Source organism: Ciona intestinalis, chromosome 14, assembly GCF_000224145.3.
Source record: "Ciona intestinalis chromosome 14, KH, whole genome shotgun sequence".
Taxonomy (NCBI): Eukaryota; Metazoa; Chordata; class Ascidiacea; order Phlebobranchia; family Cionidae; genus Ciona; species Ciona intestinalis.
In genome coordinates, this window is record NC_020179.2 from 1,394,209 (window position 1) to 1,415,006 (window position 20,798).

At 34.5% G+C, this 20,798-nt stretch overlaps 2 protein-coding genes across 2 annotated transcripts; both read right to left on the reverse strand.

Moving 5' to 3' along the window:
• Window positions 1–5,350: 5,350 nt before the first annotated feature.
• On the reverse strand, window positions 5,351–11,795 carry LOC100186963 (beta-4C adrenergic receptor-like). Its single transcript, XM_002121277.3, has 7 exons — window positions 11,578–11,795; window positions 10,689–10,876; window positions 10,031–10,130; window positions 9,090–9,234; window positions 8,495–8,606; window positions 6,887–7,006; window positions 5,351–6,050 (listed from the first exon to the last, which is right to left on the reverse strand). The coding sequence occupies exons 1-7, from the start codon at window positions 11,633–11,635 to the stop codon at window positions 5,934–5,936; spliced, it is 840 nt and encodes a 279-aa protein (XP_002121313.1). The 5' UTR covers window positions 11,636–11,795; the 3' UTR covers window positions 5,351–5,933.
• A 2,559-nt stretch (window positions 11,796–14,354) lies between these two features.
• Window positions 14,355–19,652, reverse strand: cinut (G-protein coupled receptor like protein). The gene is given in 7 exon segments (NM_001032464.1): window positions 14,355–14,558; window positions 15,453–15,572; window positions 16,069–16,180; window positions 17,036–17,180; window positions 17,967–18,066; window positions 18,674–18,861; window positions 19,556–19,652. Coding segments are annotated over 7 exon segments (840 nt in total). The 5' UTR covers window positions 19,614–19,652; the 3' UTR covers window positions 14,355–14,441.
• Window positions 19,653–20,798: the final 1,146 nt, after the last annotated feature.

Consider the following 20,798-nt stretch of genomic DNA (forward strand, 5'->3'; position numbering starts at 1 on the left):
AAAAATAATTAAGAGAAAGCTACGCTGACTAGTCTCGTTATCTCTTAGTAGCTTCACTTTTTTCATTTTTAATATTTTCGCTCTCGCGTGCAACATTATAGCATAAGGCTCGGCGCTCGGCCCAGTTTTCAGCCGAGCGCCGAGCGTCAAAAAAGGAGACGCTCGGGCACGAGCTTTTGAGTTCGGGCTCGGCTCGGCACATCCCTATTTATTTTCATTTAATACCACGCTGCGTATATGGGTTGTACAATTTTCTAGGTGTAGCGACTACTTATTTTTTTAATTAAATGTAAATGATTTTGACTGTAAGCATGTTTTTACAACTGCTGTTTTTTTCGCTATATATCCTGTTTTTTTTTCGCTTAAAATATTTCTCAATCTTTGCTACTGTAATCAAAGAGACAAATAAAGATAATATAGCTTTAAGAGGTCCTTACAGTAAATTCGTTCTGTTACGAAAAAGGTATCGTTTAAATTAATTTCGAAAATTACAATATAAATAAAAATTAGCAATTTAATTTGCAAACACAAATGTTTTGTAACTGAACAAATTAAGGCGAACAAAATATTGTATATCCGCGAGGGTATAAACATATGATATTTGACCGTGTCGATGCACATAGTTACAAAATAACAGAAAAGAAAACTTTGTTACAAATAAAATCAAATAACTTAAAAGGAACTAACACACCTAGTGTATTTTTGTATCCCCCTATGCGCGGTCTATTCTCGGTAAAAATGTGTTAAAAATAAGTCGCAAGCGTGCAGTAAAGCATGAAGGAACGCCACACAATTGAAGCCAACCGCAGCGTAACTTTATAATGGCAATATAAAACGAAAAAAGCAAAACTTTAGCCTAATTGGTTTGGAAATATTTCTAAATGCTTCTCAATAGTAAGGGAATTTTTTTGCATTTTACTCAATGCGTTTTTTTCTGGTCCGCATTATTACAGAACTGATAAAGTAGGGTGGGGAAGATGGGACACTTTTTAAATATATTTTCTTGTCCCATTTTGTAGTAAACAAAGAACATTTTTAAAAAATTAAAAAAAAAGGTATTCTAACGACTCCCATAAATCGTTGTTAAATGTTTAAAACACGGTCAGAATATTTGGATATTATGTTCTAAAGGTGTTCCATCTTACCCCACAATACTATATTATAAATTCTCTATAATAAAAACATTTAATCATATAAATTGCAAATACTAACTGTTTAATGTAAAGTTTTTAAAAATGTTATATAGTCAATCCAGTTTCACGAAGTGGTAAAACTCTAAATTAGCGGCTATCCAGCAGTTTCGTAGAAATATAACTAACAATTAGTTCCCTTATTCTTTCTTTGCCGTTTATTGTTTTAAAGCGTTATACTTAAGGGAAAGCCGGATATTCAAACCACGTCTTTAAACCGCATCCCCTTAATTTCCGCTTTTAGAAAATTTCTTAACCGGAATTATATTGTTTAAAGATTACAAGACTTTTGAAGAGAACTATCCGTAATTAAATTTAAGAGGTCTAGGATTAAGGTTCTTTATCAATGGATTTAAATTGCTATATAGACATAAAGCGTTAATTTTTAAATATAGTATATTGTTACCTAGACTGTACTTAAATGTATTAAAGCTGAAATATGGTGCAGGCAATAGGTTCAAATGCTGTTGTTATAGGGTGGAGTAAAATTAGACATGATTTTATTCTTTTTTTTCTCGTCACATTCGGTAGTAAACTGCTATAGAATATTTACATAGTTAAACATAAAAATATTTACATAGTTGTGTAACCATTGCCCCGTTACTATAAAATAAAGTTGTTAAATGTAAAAAAACGGTCAGGAAATACGGACGTAGGAGCTAAATTCCATCTTACCCCACAGCACTGTATTGGTATACACGGTGGTGCAACTTTACAGAGCAAAACTAAATTATCACCATTTAAACTAGTGTAAAATTTTTCTTACTCAAATTAAAATAAAACAACTTAACGTATGTCATATATATACCCTCCCAAAATAGAATCCTTTTTTAAAGGAAAGTGTCCGTGTTTCCCGGACTCGACGTTATGTACCCATTTCCGCATCGTATGTGACCTAGAATTCACTAAGCTGAAGGAGAATAGTTGCGGGTATGCGATGTAATATAGAGGGTACTGTTAGCACCTGAAACCCATTTTCCTGACCGTGTTTTAAACAATTAACAACGCTCTTTAAGAGTCGTATGGATGCGGTTTTATATTTCTTTGAATATTCTCTATTTACCAAATGAGACAAAAAGGAAAACGAAAAAATGTTCCATTTTACCCTGTCCACCATAAACATTATGTACTGTGGGGTAAGACGGGACACCTTTAGTATCCAAATATCCTGATCGTGTTTTAAACTATTAACAACGGTCTATGTGGGAGTCACGAGGATGCGGTTTTATAATACTTTTTAGTTCCTTGTTCACTAAGCAATGGGACACGGAAATAGAATGAAAATGCGTCCCATCTTCCCCCACCGTGCCCAACATATATGCATTATGTGCTCCTTGACTTTTAATATTGTTATATGGAAGTGTTTAGAAATCTGAGCTCGGCTCGCACCATTTGCAATAATTGAATCGTCCAATAAGAGACCCCTTGTTTTATAGCTAACGATTTTGCACAGCTTTCGCTTCGGGTAGTGCCCGTGTGTGAAGATCTGTCAACGCAATTTCCTGCACCGCGCGTGGATAGTTAGGGAAGAGTGGATAACGACCCGGTGTGGAATTTCCGGGCGGAAATCAGAACATGAAATTGAGCGAAACGGCCTCGAAAAATATACTGTCACGAAATTAGCCATAAGTTTGGAAAACTAGGGCTTCTTCTGGATTCTTTTATCGCTGACCGGGTTAAAGGGCATAGTCTAACCAAAACGACAAGCACTTAACTTGGGCTACCATTCCAGGTATTTGGACAGTTTTAAATACGAGTTTAGTTCATTTCCCGTCTCAAAAGGGCAGTCTGGAATGCCAATGTAACAATAATGACTTTGGGAAAATTTTTTTTTTTTTTTGAAACGCTAACTACAAGAAATACTTTCTAAGCAACAATGAAACAAAACCAATCAAAAAATCAATTTGAGCACAAATCCACTCAAGTATAACTTTAAACTGCTATGGCAACATGCAAATACCGTATATAATACTATGGGTAACGGTATATAGCATCTAAATCCTAAATTTTCAGATCGTGTTTTAACCATTAAGAAAGTTTCTTTAGAAGATGTAGAGTCACGGGAATACGGTAGAATAATTCTTTAAATATTCGTTGTTTACTACAAAATGGGACGTATAATAGAATGAAATTATGTCTCATCTTGCTCAAACTTACTATTTGGAACAAAATCAAATCTAAAGTAGAAAAATACTTCATATACAGTAGGATCAGGGAAGATGGGACACTTTTAAACTCTATTTTCTCGTCCCATTTAGTAGTAAACAAAGAACATTCAAAGAAATATGAAACTATGTCCTCATGACTCTCATAGACCGTTGTTAATTGTTTAAAACACGATCAGGATATCTGAATATTATGTGCTAAAGGTGTCCCATCTTCTTCCACCCTACTACACATTTAAAGTTGCGATCACAGACTAAAACACAAGAATACATACGATTTTGCAATTTACAGCAATGTACTTTGCGTGGGTTAAAACCAAGTATATGAACATCACTTTATAGTCTTGTAGGGAAAGATGGGAGACCTTTATAGCACATACTATCCAGATACCCTGATCGTGTTTTAAACAATTAACAATGGGAGTCGTGAGAATACCGTTTTATAATTCTTTGAATGTTCTTAGATTACTATCAAATAGGAGGAGAAATAGAAAGAAAATGTGTCCCACTTTCCCCCACCCAACTATATATATGCAATTTCCTTCATAAAGTGTATAGGTTTCTTTACAAAGAGTAAAAATAACTTCGATTGAGTGTATAGGGGTGTATGTTATGCCACAAAGCGTTTGAAATGAACTAGGAAAGTCCCGTTTGACAAACTTTGGTACTGGTATGTGAGTACACACAAAAGAAAAGCAGATATAATAGGGTGGGGGAAGATAGGACACTTTACTATTTTCTCGTCCCATTTGGTAGTATACAAATAACACTCAAACAATTATAAAACCATATCCTCACGACTGTAATAGATCGTAGTTAATTTTTTTAAATCGCAATCAAGATATTTGATATTATGTGCTAAAAGAGTCCCATCTCCCCCACTCTACTATATATATATAAATAGTAAAACAAACTCACCAGCGCCGCCGTGCGGAAAGCAGCTTTAATAATACAGGACACTTGATGTTATTTAAAGCTGATTCGTCAATGTCGTAAAGTCCGGTTCAGAAAAACAGTAAAAAACACTTTTTTAAATCTAAAATTGTTTTAAGTTTCTAAACCATATTAAAATTTAAATATATTAAAATGGTTGAAACTTTAAAATACCAACACATTAGTTTAAACGTGGACTTTTGTATGCGATAATTAACTTGCTTTATCCTTGCAAATAAATGAATGTAACATATTTATTCTCGCGTGGCCGAAAAATTACAGTGGTTATTACACCGGTGTTCTGTTTCATAAACCTCATGCCCGCTGCCATGTCTTAGCTATAAAACAGTTGAGTCAAATTTCTTAAACCACCTGTATTGCTGTTCTGTCTACAGTTTACAGTATGAAGCAACTTCTTAACTTTTTGCATACTTCTACAACAGTTTATAGTTTTTTACCGTAAGAACTCAGTTTTAATATATATTGTACTGTGGGGTAAGATGGGACAACTGTATCACGTAATATATAAATATCCTGATCGTGTTTTAAACAATTAACAACGGTCTATGTCTATGGAAGTCGTAAAATACAGTTTTATAACTCTTTAAATTTTCTTGGTTTACCTCCAAATGAGTCGAGAAAATAGAATGGAAAGTGTCCCATCTTTCCCGCCCTACTATATACAGCTTTTTACTGCACATAAATACGAATTAATAATGCTGCATTTAGTCTGCACTATAACTTATACATTTACTATTAACAATACATAAACTCTTGACTGCTATTTGCTGAACTAAAAATCACACATACTAACTGCTGTAACAAAAATCACACATGCTCACTGTATACTATAAGACCACACACTAACGGTTTGGCCACTATCAGAGCGATTAAGTATTTCGTTTCCAGCTGATGAAAAATCTAGGTACACGCTGCAATCAAGTAATCAACGTGCTATAAAAAACGCACAATTGCTGTTATGCCTATAGGCGCCGTTGACTGCGGAAAATTCGCGTTCAACAAGAATTGTATGTTGTTTACAAGCAATATGTTTACATGTTTTGTTATATTTTAAGCAGGGGTAAGATGGGACATGATTTAATTCGCCTTTCTCTTGCAGTTGGTAATAAACAACAAGTATTAACATATTTTAAATAGCCTTCTAAAAAAATTATGGAATATTTTTTTAATCGTAAGCCTTATTTTAACAATTGTTTTTTTTTCGCTAAATCATGTCCTTTTGTTTAAAATATTTCTAATTCTTCGCTACCGTAAAAGAAGGGACAAATTAAAGTTATTATTATAACGGGTTAAAAGAGCTCATTTTATAGTACCGTAGGGTAATACGGGTTTTAACACATATTGCCTAATATTTCTTAATAAGCACGCTAATAAATAAATACGAAATTTTAAAGGCATGAGGATACGGTTATATAATTTTGTAAATATTCTTTGTTTACCACCAAAGGAAAGATAAATGAAAAAGAAACATGTACCATCTTACCCCAGCCAGCTTTACGTTAAAAAGTGGTACTTGTACAGATTGTCTACACACATATATATTATATTCGCGATTCAAGGCACCGTTATTATACATTAAAAATATTGTAATGCATATAACGTAATAAAATATATGGTTTAAAATCTATTCAATTTTCTGGTCAAAATCAAAGTTGACGACTCGTTTTGCTGCACGCAGTAACTCGGGATCCGAACGCATGTACATATAGGGGTTCATAACGGATATGAACTTCGGCAGAAGCTGGAACAAAACGGTACAACTTAAGCAGCTATTGTGGTAAAAATATGGATGAATGTAACGCATTTACTCCAGTGTGGTGGGGTTAAAACAATCGTTATAACACGGTGTTCTGTTTTATACTCCTCATGCCCGCTTACAATTTACACGTATGTAACTTTATAAACAATAACTTTTTTTAGTGTTTGTTGATAATTTAGATAACCTAGAAGTAGCCAAAAGGTTAGAGCAATTTCCGAAGCGTTAAAGCGCCGAACCTCGAACCAAAAACCTCTGGGCAACAGGCGCTGTAGTACAGACAGTGTTAAAGTACCAGTTGGAGCCTTTTTCATAAAATTCAGAAACACATCGTGCTTTATTACATATTGTGCAGTGTGGTAAGATGAGACACCCAAAGCACTTAATATCCAAATATCCTGATTTTGCTTTAAACAGTTTACAATGGTCCATGCAAGTCGTGGGGTTACGATTTTGTAATTCTTTGCACGTTTTTTGTTTACTACCAAAATGGTCGGGAAAAGGGAATAAACAGGTGTCTCATCTTCCCCACCCTACTGTGTCAAAGCTGTTTCGCAGGCACGTTACAGAATACCAAAATCAACACAAAGAAAATCACTGACGGAATTAAAAATTAATATGGTAGGGTGGGGGAAGATTGGACACCTTTTTGTTTAATTTTCTCTTTCTATTTGGTAGTAAACAAAGAACATTCAAAGAATTATAAAACCGTATCCTCACGACTTCCACAGACCGTTGTTAATTGTTTAAAACACAATTAAAAATATTTTTTATGAGCTAAAAGTGTGCCATCTTTCCCTACCCTTTTATAGAATACTTACGTATAGAAAAGCTATTGAAGCTTGATTGAGAGGTGGTAAGCCGATTGTAAGTTTTAAGCAAGCGTAAACTAAATATGGGAGATAACCGAGTACGAATGAAACTGGTGCAGCGATCACAACCTGTAATACAAAGTAAACAGTATATGAGAGTTCTATATAAGGCTTGATATTGGTTCATTTTAGGCCATTGTAACGTGTTGACTTTTTGTGTTTGTGTGTGTAATATATATAGTAGAGTGGGGGTAGATGGGACACTGTTTAACCTGTTTAATCGTCCCATTTAGTAGTAAACAAAGAACATTCAAAGATTTATAAAACTGTATCCTAACGACTTCCATGGACCGTTGTTAATTGTTTAAAACACGATCAGTATATTTGGATATTTTGTGTTAAAAGTGTCCCATTTCCCCCCACCCTACTATAGGTCTACTATAGGTTCAGTAAAGGTTGGGGTAAGATGGTCTATGCCTTTGTTTGATTTTATTGCTGCATTTTGTATAGTAAACAAAGAATGTTTACAGAATTATATAACATTTTGTTGCTATTCTTTAAATGAGGGTTGCTATTTAAAAAAAACACGACTGGGGAATATGGGATAGTAGGTGTTAACGATATCCATCTTACCCCACGGTATGTTGTATAGGACTATGTATATATTTAAGTATTTATATCACATCGAATTACGGTTATATATTTCTGTAAATGAATTGTAAGTTTATTTTCAAACAGGACGAAAAAGAAAATGAAACATTTCCCATCTTACCCCACCCTACAAAATAACTTTTAGAATAAAAAGCATCTCATAATGTGTACTAATGTAAATTTCATTTTAAACCATTGGTTCTTAAAATGCACTTATAACTATTACATGGTAAATGCATGTTTGGTGGTTATTGAGTCACCATAATCTGGTTCATACAACCGTTTTATAGTTCTTCATTAGTCACCAAAAAGTAGGTGATTACTCTATATTAGATCGTCTTTACTCACAGATACAACTGCACAATTTTAGTTCCTAACACGTTTGGAGTTTTTATCAACGTAACAATGCAGAAAGCATGTAATATAATTGTAAAAGGGAGTAAAATATATGTGTTTTTTTAAAAAAACAGTGCTTATGTTATTTCATATTCACTCGCAAAGTGACATACATTGTAACTCGTAAGCTGGAACGAGGTGTATGAATACTCATCGTGTTATAACAACTGCAGTTTTCCGGCCACGCGAGGATAAAGAAAGTTACATTCACATTCTCGCGTGGCCAAAAAACGACAGTCGTTATTACACGGGTTTATAACACCTCGTGCCAGCTAACGAGTTACCATGTATGTTACTTTGTGGGTGAATATTTTGATTGGGATTTTTTATTTTATGTATGGCTGATAATTTGGACAACCCATTAGTGACCACTGGGTTGAAGCAATTGTCGGTAACCCAAAGACACATACGCCCACAATGGTAGCAGCGTCGAGCCTTGATCCCGTTACCTTCGGTTACAGGCAGGCGCGCTAACCACTTAGCCACGGCGCCGGACTATTCACACCCGTTGCTTCATAAAATAAAGCATAACCAGCAGTCTTTACAAAAAACATGTATATTGTAGCTTACCGCCTTTTCCTCTTCCGATTTGTAAGCAAACTTCGTATTGTATTTAATCATTTTGAAAATCGGATAGAAGAAAAATAGAAATCCTACAACCACAAAATATTTGATCGTGTTCCTAAAATGTAAAAAAAATTCAGATTTCAGAATAACCATTCTTTTACTTTTCTCAAACTTTTTTATTTAAAACTGTTTTAATCTCCTAAAATTTTCACGACTCTTTACAGTTAGAAGTTTAATATAGTAGGGTGGGGAAAGATGGAACACCTTTAGCACATAATAGCTAAAAATTATGATCGTGTTTTATACAATTAACACAGTCTATGAGGATCCAGTTTGATCCAGTTTTATATTTTTTTGAATGTTTTTTGTTTACTACCAAATCGGATAAGAAAATAGAATGAAAAGTGTCCCAGTTTCCCCTACTATATATACAATACTTTGTGTAAAATTGGTGTAATGTTCACCTGAAGTTCGTTGCGCGACTCCCAGTTCAGGAAGCCATTTCAAGAAATATTTAAACTACCAGCAATTAATGTGTTATAGTAGCATGGCTTACAGATTTCTAGGTATTGGAGTATCTTATACAGTTAAATCTTACATGTCTGTATTTTCCAAATCAATCAAACACTTGACTGTATTTTCCTCCGCGCTCTCATAAGCCCCAAACCCCAATGCTGGACCACTTGCTGCTAAGAAGCTCATAGCCCACACTATTATCACATAGAAGCAATAGTTCACTCCAACTAAAATACAAGGCAGTTGTTAAACATAAAGTATATAGTGGGGTGGGGGAAGATGGGACACTTTTAGCACAAAATATATAAATATCCTGATCGTGTTTTAAACAATTAACAACGGTCTATGAAAGTCGCGAGGACAAGGTTTTATAATTCTTTGAATGTTTTTTGTTTACTACCAAAATGTACGAGAAAATAGAATGAACAGATGTTCCATCTTCCCCCATCCTACTATATCTTGTGTTTGTTGTATGTACAAGTATAACGTAGTTACACCATGTGCCAAGCATAGGATATAGTTGGGTAAGATAAAATACCATATTCCATATTTCCTAATCGTGTTTTAACAATTAGCAACGCTCTTTTAGGTGGGATACGGTTTTATAATTTAGTAAATATTCTTTGTTTTCTAGAAAATGGGGCGATAAAAAGTAAGAAAACCTGGACTATTTTAACCCAACCGTTGCCCCGCCCCGATGCGAGGGTGAATAAGTTACATACGTAGTAATTAGTATGCGGGCACGAGGTGTATGAAACAGAACACTTGTGTTATAACGGCTGTCGTTGCCCCGCCATGCGAGGGTAAATAAGTTACATACGTGGTAACTTGTAAGCGGACACAAGGTGTATGAAACATTACACAATTATTGTCGTTGCACTGAAATGAGAGGATAAATAAGTTACATATATATACGTAGTTAACTCGTACGCCTGCACGGGTGTATGAAACATTACACCTATATTAAAACGATAGCCGTTGCCTAAAATTGCAAGGAAAAATAAGTTACATTAATTTTATTACCTTTTTCTGGCTTAAACTTTCTGTAGTAACGGTCAATACAAATCCAAGTCATGCTGGCTATACTGACAAAGCCAGAGAATAAGCCCATATGTGCGCTAACCTGTGTTAGATAAAGTGAATATTATTTATTTAAGTACTGTGGGGTAAAATGGGACAACGTTAGCACCTAATTCCCGTGTTTCTAATCGTGTTTTTAACAATTCTCTTTTCTTATTTAGTAGCAAGCAAAGAAAATTTATACAATTTTAAACTGTATTATTGAGATTCAAAAGGAGCGTTGGTAATAAGTCCCAGACATAAAACACAAACTGAATATATAGTAGGTTGGGGGAGATGCGACACCTTTAGCACATATTATCCAAATATCCTGATCGTGTTTTAAACAATTAACAACGGTTAATGAGAGTCGTGAGGATATAATTTTATAATTCTTTGAATATTCTTTCTTTACCACCAAATAGGACGAGAAAATAAAATGAAAAGGTGTCCCATCTTCCCCCGCCCTACTATATTACAGTTGGCACAAGTTACATATGATATACAGCACTTTAATCTGCTATAACATAAAAACCGCCGGCGTAATAACTCAAGCTGTGGTATAGCGATTTATGGCTGTTAAATACACAATGTGTTTTAAGTACAAAGCAATTCACTAAACCTGGCATTCAAATATCCCTTTAGGTCTTCTGCCTTGGTGAAAGCTGGATAGGCCATCCATAAATAAATGTACCATCATTAGGAGATCGGCACAAGCAAGCGAAGTCAGCCATATATGTTTCGTTTGCAGTTTTTTTGAACTCCAAATTGCGAGTATGTAGACAGAGTATCCGAATGTAGCAACTGCAGCTGTAATGTTGGAATAGTTTATGGAGTATGCAGTAAGGGATTGTTGTTATAAATAGAGTAATGTGGGGAAGATGGAACACCTTTAGCACATAATATTTAAATATTCTTATGGTGTTTTAAACAATTATTAACGGTTTAAGGGAGTCGTGAGGATACGGTTTTGTAATTTTTGTAATATTCTTTGTTTGCTACTAAATGGGACGAGAAAATATAGAGCGAAAAGGTGTCCCATCTTCCCCACCCTACTATACGTGATTTAGTAAGCACAAATTGTTTTGTTTGCGCATTAAAATTTATTATATATTTAATGAATGTTGCATGGTGGGGTAAGATGGGACATATGTTTAATTCTCTTTTTTCGTCCCATTTAGTAGTTAAAATGAGTATTTACAAAATTATATAACCGTTGCCCGCAAAAGTGTCGTTAACTATTTTTAAAAAATTAAGAAAATATGAGTTTTAGGTGCAGACGATATCGCATTCTCCCCGACATAGTACTACACTGTATATAAAATGTAGTATTTTAATAGTTATTCCAGCTTATAAACTTAACAGTATAGACCCGGTTACACTATTTCAAGGATAATATCATTTTCATGTCGTTTTAAATTTTTTTAAATGTAAATTTTAAAAAAGTCATTTTTATTAAAAAAAACTTTTAACGTTTTTAAAATCTAGTTTAATATTTAAATGTAGCTTACCCATCATAAGCATTGCGATTCCATAAGCAGTTCGTGTTATACCGAATTCCAGCTCCATTTTAAAATCCCGTACGTCTTCTAAGTGTAAAACAAATGCGATACTTTACGCGGAGTAATTGGTTGCTGTAATGGCCACTTCTTAAAACTTCAGATTAATTTAGGAATAATTATATAAATTATCAAATGGTTTCATCATTTATAGGTTGTCAATTTCGCGCTGCCTTAAGCGCTTTTAATGTACCGTACACAGATTAATATAGACGTGTAAGTACGTATATAGGTATGAGACCGAGGGCGTCAACTAAAAGCAGTCTAAAATTATAACATATACTATGACCATAAATGTTTTTTAAAAGGGTCTTAAATTGAACGTATTTTTAATATATAGTAGGATGGGGGAAAATGGGACACCTTTTCATTCTATTTCCTCGCCTCATTTGCTAGTAAACAAAGAACATTCAAAGAATTGTAAAACCGTATCCTCACGACTCCCATAGAACGTTGTTAATTGTTTAAAACACGATCAAGATATTTGGATATTCTGTGCTAAAGGTGTCCCAACTTCCCCCACTCTACTATAATCCTGTATTTTTAAAATAGTGGTGTGGGTTGAAATAGGATATACCTCTCCACCTAAAACCCATATTTCCTGGTCGTGTTTTTAACAATTAACAACGCCGTTTTAAAATCGCTGATCTACAGTTATATATTACGTTAAACATTTTTAATTACTCCCAAACGGGACGAGAAAAGAAAATAAACACGTGTCCTATCTTTCCCCACCCTACCATACATAAGTAAAACTTCACTCTTTAACACGCGTTTATCACCGTATACCATCACTATGTGTGACTCAGAGCTGCGTACGTTTTTATATATCGCGATTTCGTCATAAATTTGACATCATGTCTGTATACGTTTTATGTGGTGCCGGTCAAACGTGGGTCAAACTTTTACGCTTAGTTTAACCGTCTCGTTTAAATATTGATAAAGGCTAGAGTCGTGCAAAGTTCACTTTTAACATTCTATTTAACGCTGCAGATTGAAGTATTAAAACTATGTTTACTCGGAAAACTGTAATCAGGATTCACCTTATGATGACCTCTTTCGTAATCGAACAAGTTTTTCGCTGCTATACTGTGTGCTAAAGCGCATATACCAACGAAAAATTTGTAACTAGTAGGGTGGGGCAATATGAGACATATTTTTCATTCTATTTTTTCGTCCAATTCAGTAGTAAACAAAAGCATTCAAAGAATTATAAAACTGTATACCCACGACTCCCATATACCGTTGTTTTAATTGTTTAAAACACGAGCAGGATATCTGGATATTATGTGGTAAAGGTGTCCCGTCTTACCCCGCAGAAAAATATGAATAGAGTTGTTTTTAAACTTTGTTGATACCTTTAGATCACATTTGAGCATTTCTAACAATACATTAATTTTGTGGGTATGACCATTCAATCATATGACTGGGTTTGTATTATTTAAAATAGAATGTGTTGGATATATAGAACCTTTAGGGCCGAAAATTTCACATTTCCTAATCTTGTTACTAACAATTAACAATGCTCTTCTAGAGTCGTGGGGATACGGTTATAAAATTCTGTAGAAATTTACTACTAAATGTAAAAATTTTGTAAAAATTACCACCAAATGGGACGACAAAATAGAATAAAACTTGTGCCATCTTACCCCAGACTACGATACAGTTTTAGAGTGTTTTTTTGGCAACACTTTTAAATCTTACAAGTTTTAGTTTAATTTTGATTACTTTTGCTTTGTTAGCAATAAAATTCAAGGTCGAAACACGTGCTAACACAAACTGTCAATTTTAATACAAATTACCGCTTTATAAATTATCACATAACGTCAATAGGTTGTCTCAGTAAGCTTAAAAGCCAATCCCGCTTTGTTTAACGTATGACAGTATTCCAGTAATTAAATTTGCAAGTCATTAAAAATTGCCAAAATCAGCAGTTTAACTATCATTAAACTGTTTAAACATGGCTATACAAAACCAAAATGAACTTTTTACCTATACGGCGACGTTAGCACGACAACGGATATGTACACTTCAAAAAACCGCGAATACACATTACTTGTCATATCGGTAAAACAACATTAATCTTTAGTTTACCTAATCATTAATAAGCGAAAGCAACAAATAAGTGGAGAACTATAATTAGAATCTAATAATACGAGTCCCATCTGCCATATAGCATGTGTTTTTGGACAAGGTACTTCAATTAGTGTGTCCTTGGTCAAGACACTTTGTATATAGTAGGTTGGGGGAAGATGGGACACCTTCAGCACATAGTATCCAAATATACGGATCGTTTTTTAAACAAACAACAACGGTCCATGGGGGTACTAAAGATACGGTTTTATAATTCTTCAAATGTTCTTTGTTTACAACCAAATAAGACGAGAAAATGGAATGAAAAAGTGTCCCATCTTTCCCCACCCTACTATATAGGTATAACATTAAACCAAATTTTGTGTCGGGGTAAGATAGTCCACGTTCGTACTTTTTACTATCGTCACATTTAGCAGTAAACAAATGTCATTCAAAGAATTATAAATCCGCATCCTCACGACTCCTATAGACCGTTGTAAATTGTTTAAAATGCGATCAGGATATTTGGATATTATGTGCTAAAGGCCCCATCTTCCCCCACAGTACTGTATACCACATTTTTACATTTTGTACACACTTACATTCTTACAAAACTATAAATTTCATCATTTCTAATACACCAGTAACCAGAAAAATACTTGCGTACACTTTATTTCAACAAAAAATAAACATTACAATGACACCAAATAACGTCCAGTTATATATCTTAGGTCATTACCAAGTTACACTGCCTTTTTCCCATCTGTCAAACCGACAACGTGTCTGCAAGCAGCTAGCAATTCTGGGTCTGACCGCATGTATAGATACGGGTTCACTACAGATATTACTTTAGGCAGCATCTGAAACGAGTTATAAAAGCACATTGTATAATGTTTTTCAGGAAATAAATACATGAATGAATGTAACTTACTTTATCCTCGCGTGGCCGGAAAAAGACAGTTAGTCGTTCTAAAACGAGTGTTATGTTTCATACACCTCGTGCCAGCTTACAAGTTACAATGTATGTTATTTTCTGGGTTATTATTTTGGGGGATTTGTACATTTTATTATTTATGGCTGATAATTTGGACAACCCATTAATGACCACTGGGTTGGAGCAATTGTCGTTAAGTATCTTGCCTAAGCACACGTACACCCACAATGGTAGCCAGCGACAAACCTTGAATCCATTAATATATAGTACTGTGTGGTAAGATGAATACGATTAGCACATAGTGTCCCACGTTTCTTAATTGTGTAACAATTAACGATTTTTTAGGAGTCGTAAGTATACAGTTGTATGATTTCGTAAATATTTTTTGTTCACTTCCAAAACGGACAAGAAAGATAAATGAAAATATGGAACATCTTACCCTACCCTACGGTTTATACGCACGTAAGTTGCGTAAGTTGTATATACCACTATAGCGCTTTAAAACCCGCAGAAAATTTGATTTTCTATATAGTTCTGTGGGGTAAGACGGGACAATTTTAGCACATATTATACAAATACCCTGATTGTGTTTTAAACAATTAACAACGGTATATGGAAGACGTGAGGATACTGTTTTATAATTATTTGAATATTCTTTGTTTACTACAAAATGGGACGTGAACATAGAATAAAATGGTGTCCCATCTTCCCTCACCCTATCATATATGCAGGTTTTTTTAGCCGTACATATCTTTGAAATACTCACAAAACTATTTGAAAAATTTTTTATTTAAAAAAAAAATTATTTCATATAACTTACATAGATAGAGGCGACGACCATGGAGTTAAGTGGGGGGAGCCCGACGGTGATCTTTAAGCTAGCGTAGATGGCGAACGGCAAATAGCAGAGGAAGAAGGTCAGTGGGACAGCAAATGCCATCTGAAAATAAAAGTTATGATAAGGATTTTTATATTAGAATTTTTTGCTAATTTTGGCATAAAGTTTCAGTTGGAATTTAGGAGTTAAAGGACACCTTTAGGACATAATATTCAAATATCCTGAATTAGTAACGGTATATGGGAGTCGTGAGGATACGTTTTTGTTCTTTGAGTATTTCTTTTGTTTACTATCAAATGGGAGCATAAAACAAAATAAAACATTTTACCGCAACACACTATACGTGTTAGGTTTCATTTTAACCACTGTTTATAAATAGCGAAGAGAAATGGAAAACATTTTTATCCTATTTCCTCGTTTCATTTTGTATTAAACAAAGAATATTCCAAGAATTATAAAACCGTATCCTCACGACTCCCATAGACCGTTGTGTATTGTTTAAAACACGATCAAGATATTTAGATATTACGATCCAACGGTATCCCCTTTCCACACCCTACTATATAGGTTTAATTTTAACCACCGTTAATCAACGTACCGGTTGTGGTTCTTTAGCTTCCTGCACGAGTTTCTTGTTGTACAGAATCATTTTAACGAAGGGATAAACAAACCAAACCGCAGAAACAAGGATTATGTACAAGCGTGAGTTCCTGTTCAAAAATAACGTTACGTATTGTAAATTTAAAGTGAACGCACCTTTTATTTTGCAGGTTTTCAAAGTAATTTGAAGGTGGTAGTTTTCCATTGTACGTATTTAAACGCATGACCCAATTAAAGACATTTTTGAACTAATTTTTGAATGTTGTAGTTTTCCATTGTATTGTTATTTAAATACATGGTCTAATTCTACGTTTCAGCAATTCTCTAACCCGAGATCATAAATATAAATAACATTTGATTTGTTTTAAATTGGTTTTGTTCGTTTTGTAAAGTGAAACCAGTTTATAATGTGTATGCTTCTCTGCTACTTTTTGAAACATAGTTTTAGAAAATCTGTTGGTCAAAACGTGGCTATTATTTCAATACAAACACACGGTTTTAGTTATGCGGGTTTAAAATGTCCTAAGGTTTGTTATAATACGACTAAAGCTATAGATCAATTATTTTAAATGTTTAATTACAGACAAGTACGAACAAACATTAAATTAACGACAATAAAACAATGAAAACATTAAATAAACTACCAGCAATTAATGTGTTTGTAACTAATAATAGCAATGTTTTTCAGATTTATACGTATTTGAATAGCTTAGATGGCTAAAGTATTGAATGAATGAGTGTAACTGGCCGGAAAACCTAAGTCATTATAACACGGGTGTTCTGTTTCATACACCTCGTACCAGCTTTTAAGTTATCACGTATGTAACTTACAATGAATGATATTTTTATTGTATAGTTTGCAATTTCAAAACAACAGTCGTTATATAGCACAGGAGTTCATACACCTCGTTCCCGCCTACGAGTTACCATGTATGTTACTTTCTAGGTCACTATTTTCCGCTTACGTGTCCTTTTTGTTTAAGTCAATCAAACACTTGACTGTATTTTCCTCCGCGCTCTCATAAGCCCCAAACCCCAATGCTGGACCACTTGCTGCTAAGAAGCTCATAGCCCACACTATTATCACATAGAAGCAATAGTTCACTCCAACTGAAATACAAGCAGTTGTTAAACATAAAGTATATAGTGGGGTGGGGGAAGATGGGACACTTTTAGCACAAAATATATAAATATCCTGATCGTGTTTTATACAATTAACAACAGTCGACGAAACTCGTCAAAATACAGTTTTATAATTCTTTAAATGTTCTTTGTTTACTACCAAATGGGACGAGAAAAGAAAATGAAGGGGCGTCCCATCTTTCCCCACCCTACTATATGTTGGGGTGGAGTGGGGTAATGTGGGACATGGTTTTATTCTCTTCTGTTGTCCCTTCGTAGTAAACAAAGAATATTTACAGTTTTATATAACCATATGTCATATAACCAAATATAACCATAACCAAGGCTAAAAAAAAAGAAAATTTGTCATAAAAAACACGATCAAGAAGGATGGGGTATAGCTTCTAACGCTATCCCATCTTACCCGAAAATGCTATCCTATCTTACCCCATAATGCTATCCCATCTTACCCCATAATGCTATCCCATCTTACCCCATAACGCTATCCATCTCACCCCATAACGCTATCCCATCTTACCCCATAACGCTATCCCATCTTACCCCATAACGGTATCCCAGCTTACCCCATAATGCTTTCCCATCTTACCCCATGATGGTATCCCGTCTCACCACAATACTATATAACCGTATCCCCTCGACACTAAAAGAGCGTGTAGATTTGTTAAAACGCAATTAAAAAATACGGAATATTATGTTCTAACATTATCCATATTATAGCCAAGTACTTTATTCAATAAAAAAATAAAATCCTACCTTTTTCTGGTTTACACTGCCGATAATATCTGTCAATGGCAATCCACGTAATACTGGCGATTGTGACGTAACCAGAGAACAATCCAACCAATGCCCCAACCTGTACATTGAATACAAGAGTTAAAAACTTTTACACCAAGTTTTTCGCAGTTTTCTCCATACTCTATATATAGTAGGGTGGGGAAAGATGGGTCACCTTTTCATTCTATTTTCTCGCCCCGTTTGGTAATAAACAAAAAAACAATCGAAGAAATATAAAACCGTATCCTCACGACACCGTTGTTAATTGTTTAAAACACAATCAGAATATTTGGGACAATGTGCTAAATGTGTCCCATCTTACCCCACAGTACTATATAGTTTATTTACAAAACTATATAAACATATCCTTACGACTCTAAAAGAGCGTTATTTTTTCAAAACACGAACAAGAAAAAAAATTCTAACGTTATATCCCATCTTACCCCATAGTACTTAAAACTTTACAAAGTTCACTTTCAGCACAATGATAATCAGTGGCTCAGCCAGAAAAAAAATAAGCGGGGTTTTAATCCAAAAGTTGTAATTTTTTTTTAATTTTTTTTTTAAATATATTTTTTTGTGGATTAAAAGGTGAGGTCGCGACCCCCTAAGGCCGAAACCCTCCCCCTAGCTGCGCCACTGATGATAGTATAATGCATTTTCACAAGGTGATTCTAACCACAAACCTGACACTCAAAGTTCTGGCGAGGTCGATGCCCCATGCCCAAGCTCGACAGACTTTCCAAGATCAGATGAACCATCATTATGATGTCACCACACGCCAATGACGTCAGCCAAATATGACGTGTCTGCAATGTTTTGCTCCGCCATATAGCACCAAAATACACCGCATACCCAAGCAGTGTAATGAACACTGTAAAACAAATTAATACCATTTAGTACGTTAAAGGGAAAATGCATATTTAAATCTGTCAAAAAATATTAAAATTGTTAAAGGAAAATATATTTATATTAGGGCGGGGGAAGATGGGACACTTTTATTCTATTTTCTTGTCCCATTTAGTAGTAAACGAAGGTTATTTAGAAAATTATGTAACCGTAGACATGCGACTTTTATAAAAAGCGTTAATTATAAAACAAGATTGGGAAATTTCGGATTAAAATGCTAACAGTATTCCTGTCTTAAACCACAAAAAAAAATACGTTTAAAAAGGTAAAATATGGTAGGATGGGGGAAGATGGGACACCTTTAACACCCAATTTCCAAATAGCCTGATCGTGTTTTAAAGAATTAACAACGGTCCGTGAAAGTCGTGAGGATACGGTTTTATAATTCTTTAAATGTTCTTTGTTTACTACCAAATGGAAAGAAAAAACTAAACAAAAAGGTGTCCCATCTCCCCCCACCCTACCATATATAAAATACGTTCAACTGCTTTGCTACTTGTCAAAATACAACAGATTTGTTGCGTGTTTAAAGTATAACACACCAAAAACAGAATATATTAAATACGTGACTGTTTAGCTATATGTCGTATTACAACAGCTAAAGCATGCCGCATGTTTAAAGTATATATAACACACATAAATACACCTAGTTATCCTACCCATTAACAGTAATGCAACACCGTACACAGTTCTTGCAAATCCAAAATCAATTTCCATGTTGTTGATATAGTGTACAACTCAATACTAACAAAAACTGAAGCACAGTCGTATTTAAACTGTAAAACTGGTACGAAAAAATAATCAACCAGATTTTCACAAAGCGACGGGGTTTCAAAAAAACAATACACGCACAGCATGTCTTGCGACTTATTTTGTTGTTTCGCATGGATTTAGACAACGCAGTGAATAGAGTGTCCTAGTGCTACTATTAAATGCCTTCTAATTGCAATTCAGTGACCTCGAAAACCAAACTCTTTCTTAATAAAAAATGCGAACCTATTTCCACGAATACAAAAACGAACTGGAACAGTAAAACACGCGACGTTTTTATGTAGCCACACCGTGTAGGCAGCACGAGGCACGCTTTTTGGGTGATACGAGCGCAAAACACGTTGATAGGAATGCACTGAGGCAGTCTCATAATTATTGAGGTGTCGCACTAGTTGCAGCAGCAGGCACGACCGATTTTCTGTGTGTGTGTTCTGAAATCCTAACCAGAACTGTACACAACACGCGGCATAACAAACATGTGCATTTTCTTATCATGAAATTGTTTATATTTGTAGCAGGATGGGGTAAGATGATACAACATGTTTATACACGCTTTTATCGTTCTATTTTGAAGTAAACAAATAATATTTTTAAATTTATGTAACCGCATATACCCACGACTTTAAACGAGCGTTGTTAATTGCTAAAACAGGATTAGAAAATATGATATATATAGTAGGATGGGGGAAGATAGGACACCTTTTTATTTTATTTTCCCGTCCCATTTTGTAGTAAACAAAGCATATTTAATGAATTATCAAACCGTATTCTCGCAACTTCCACATATACCGTTGTTAAATGTTTAAAACATGCTCAGGATATTTGGATGTTATTTGTGGTAAAGGTGACCCATCTAAACCTACTATACCGTATGTTGCAATACACGAGAAATGGATTTTCCTTTCTGCAAAGAGCACGTATTTCCGGCTGCAGTTAGATATAACCAGCTATTTCACTCACATAACCCCAGACTATTATAAATATTTTATATGCACAAAATCAATCGTTTTTTTCGCATGCATCTTACCCTGTTATTGGAGGGTATTATAGTCTAAAAAGAAAACACAGGCTCGCCGAGTTAAAAGATTCCTAGAACAGATTATGTTTTAGTTTAATGCGTAATAGTATTAT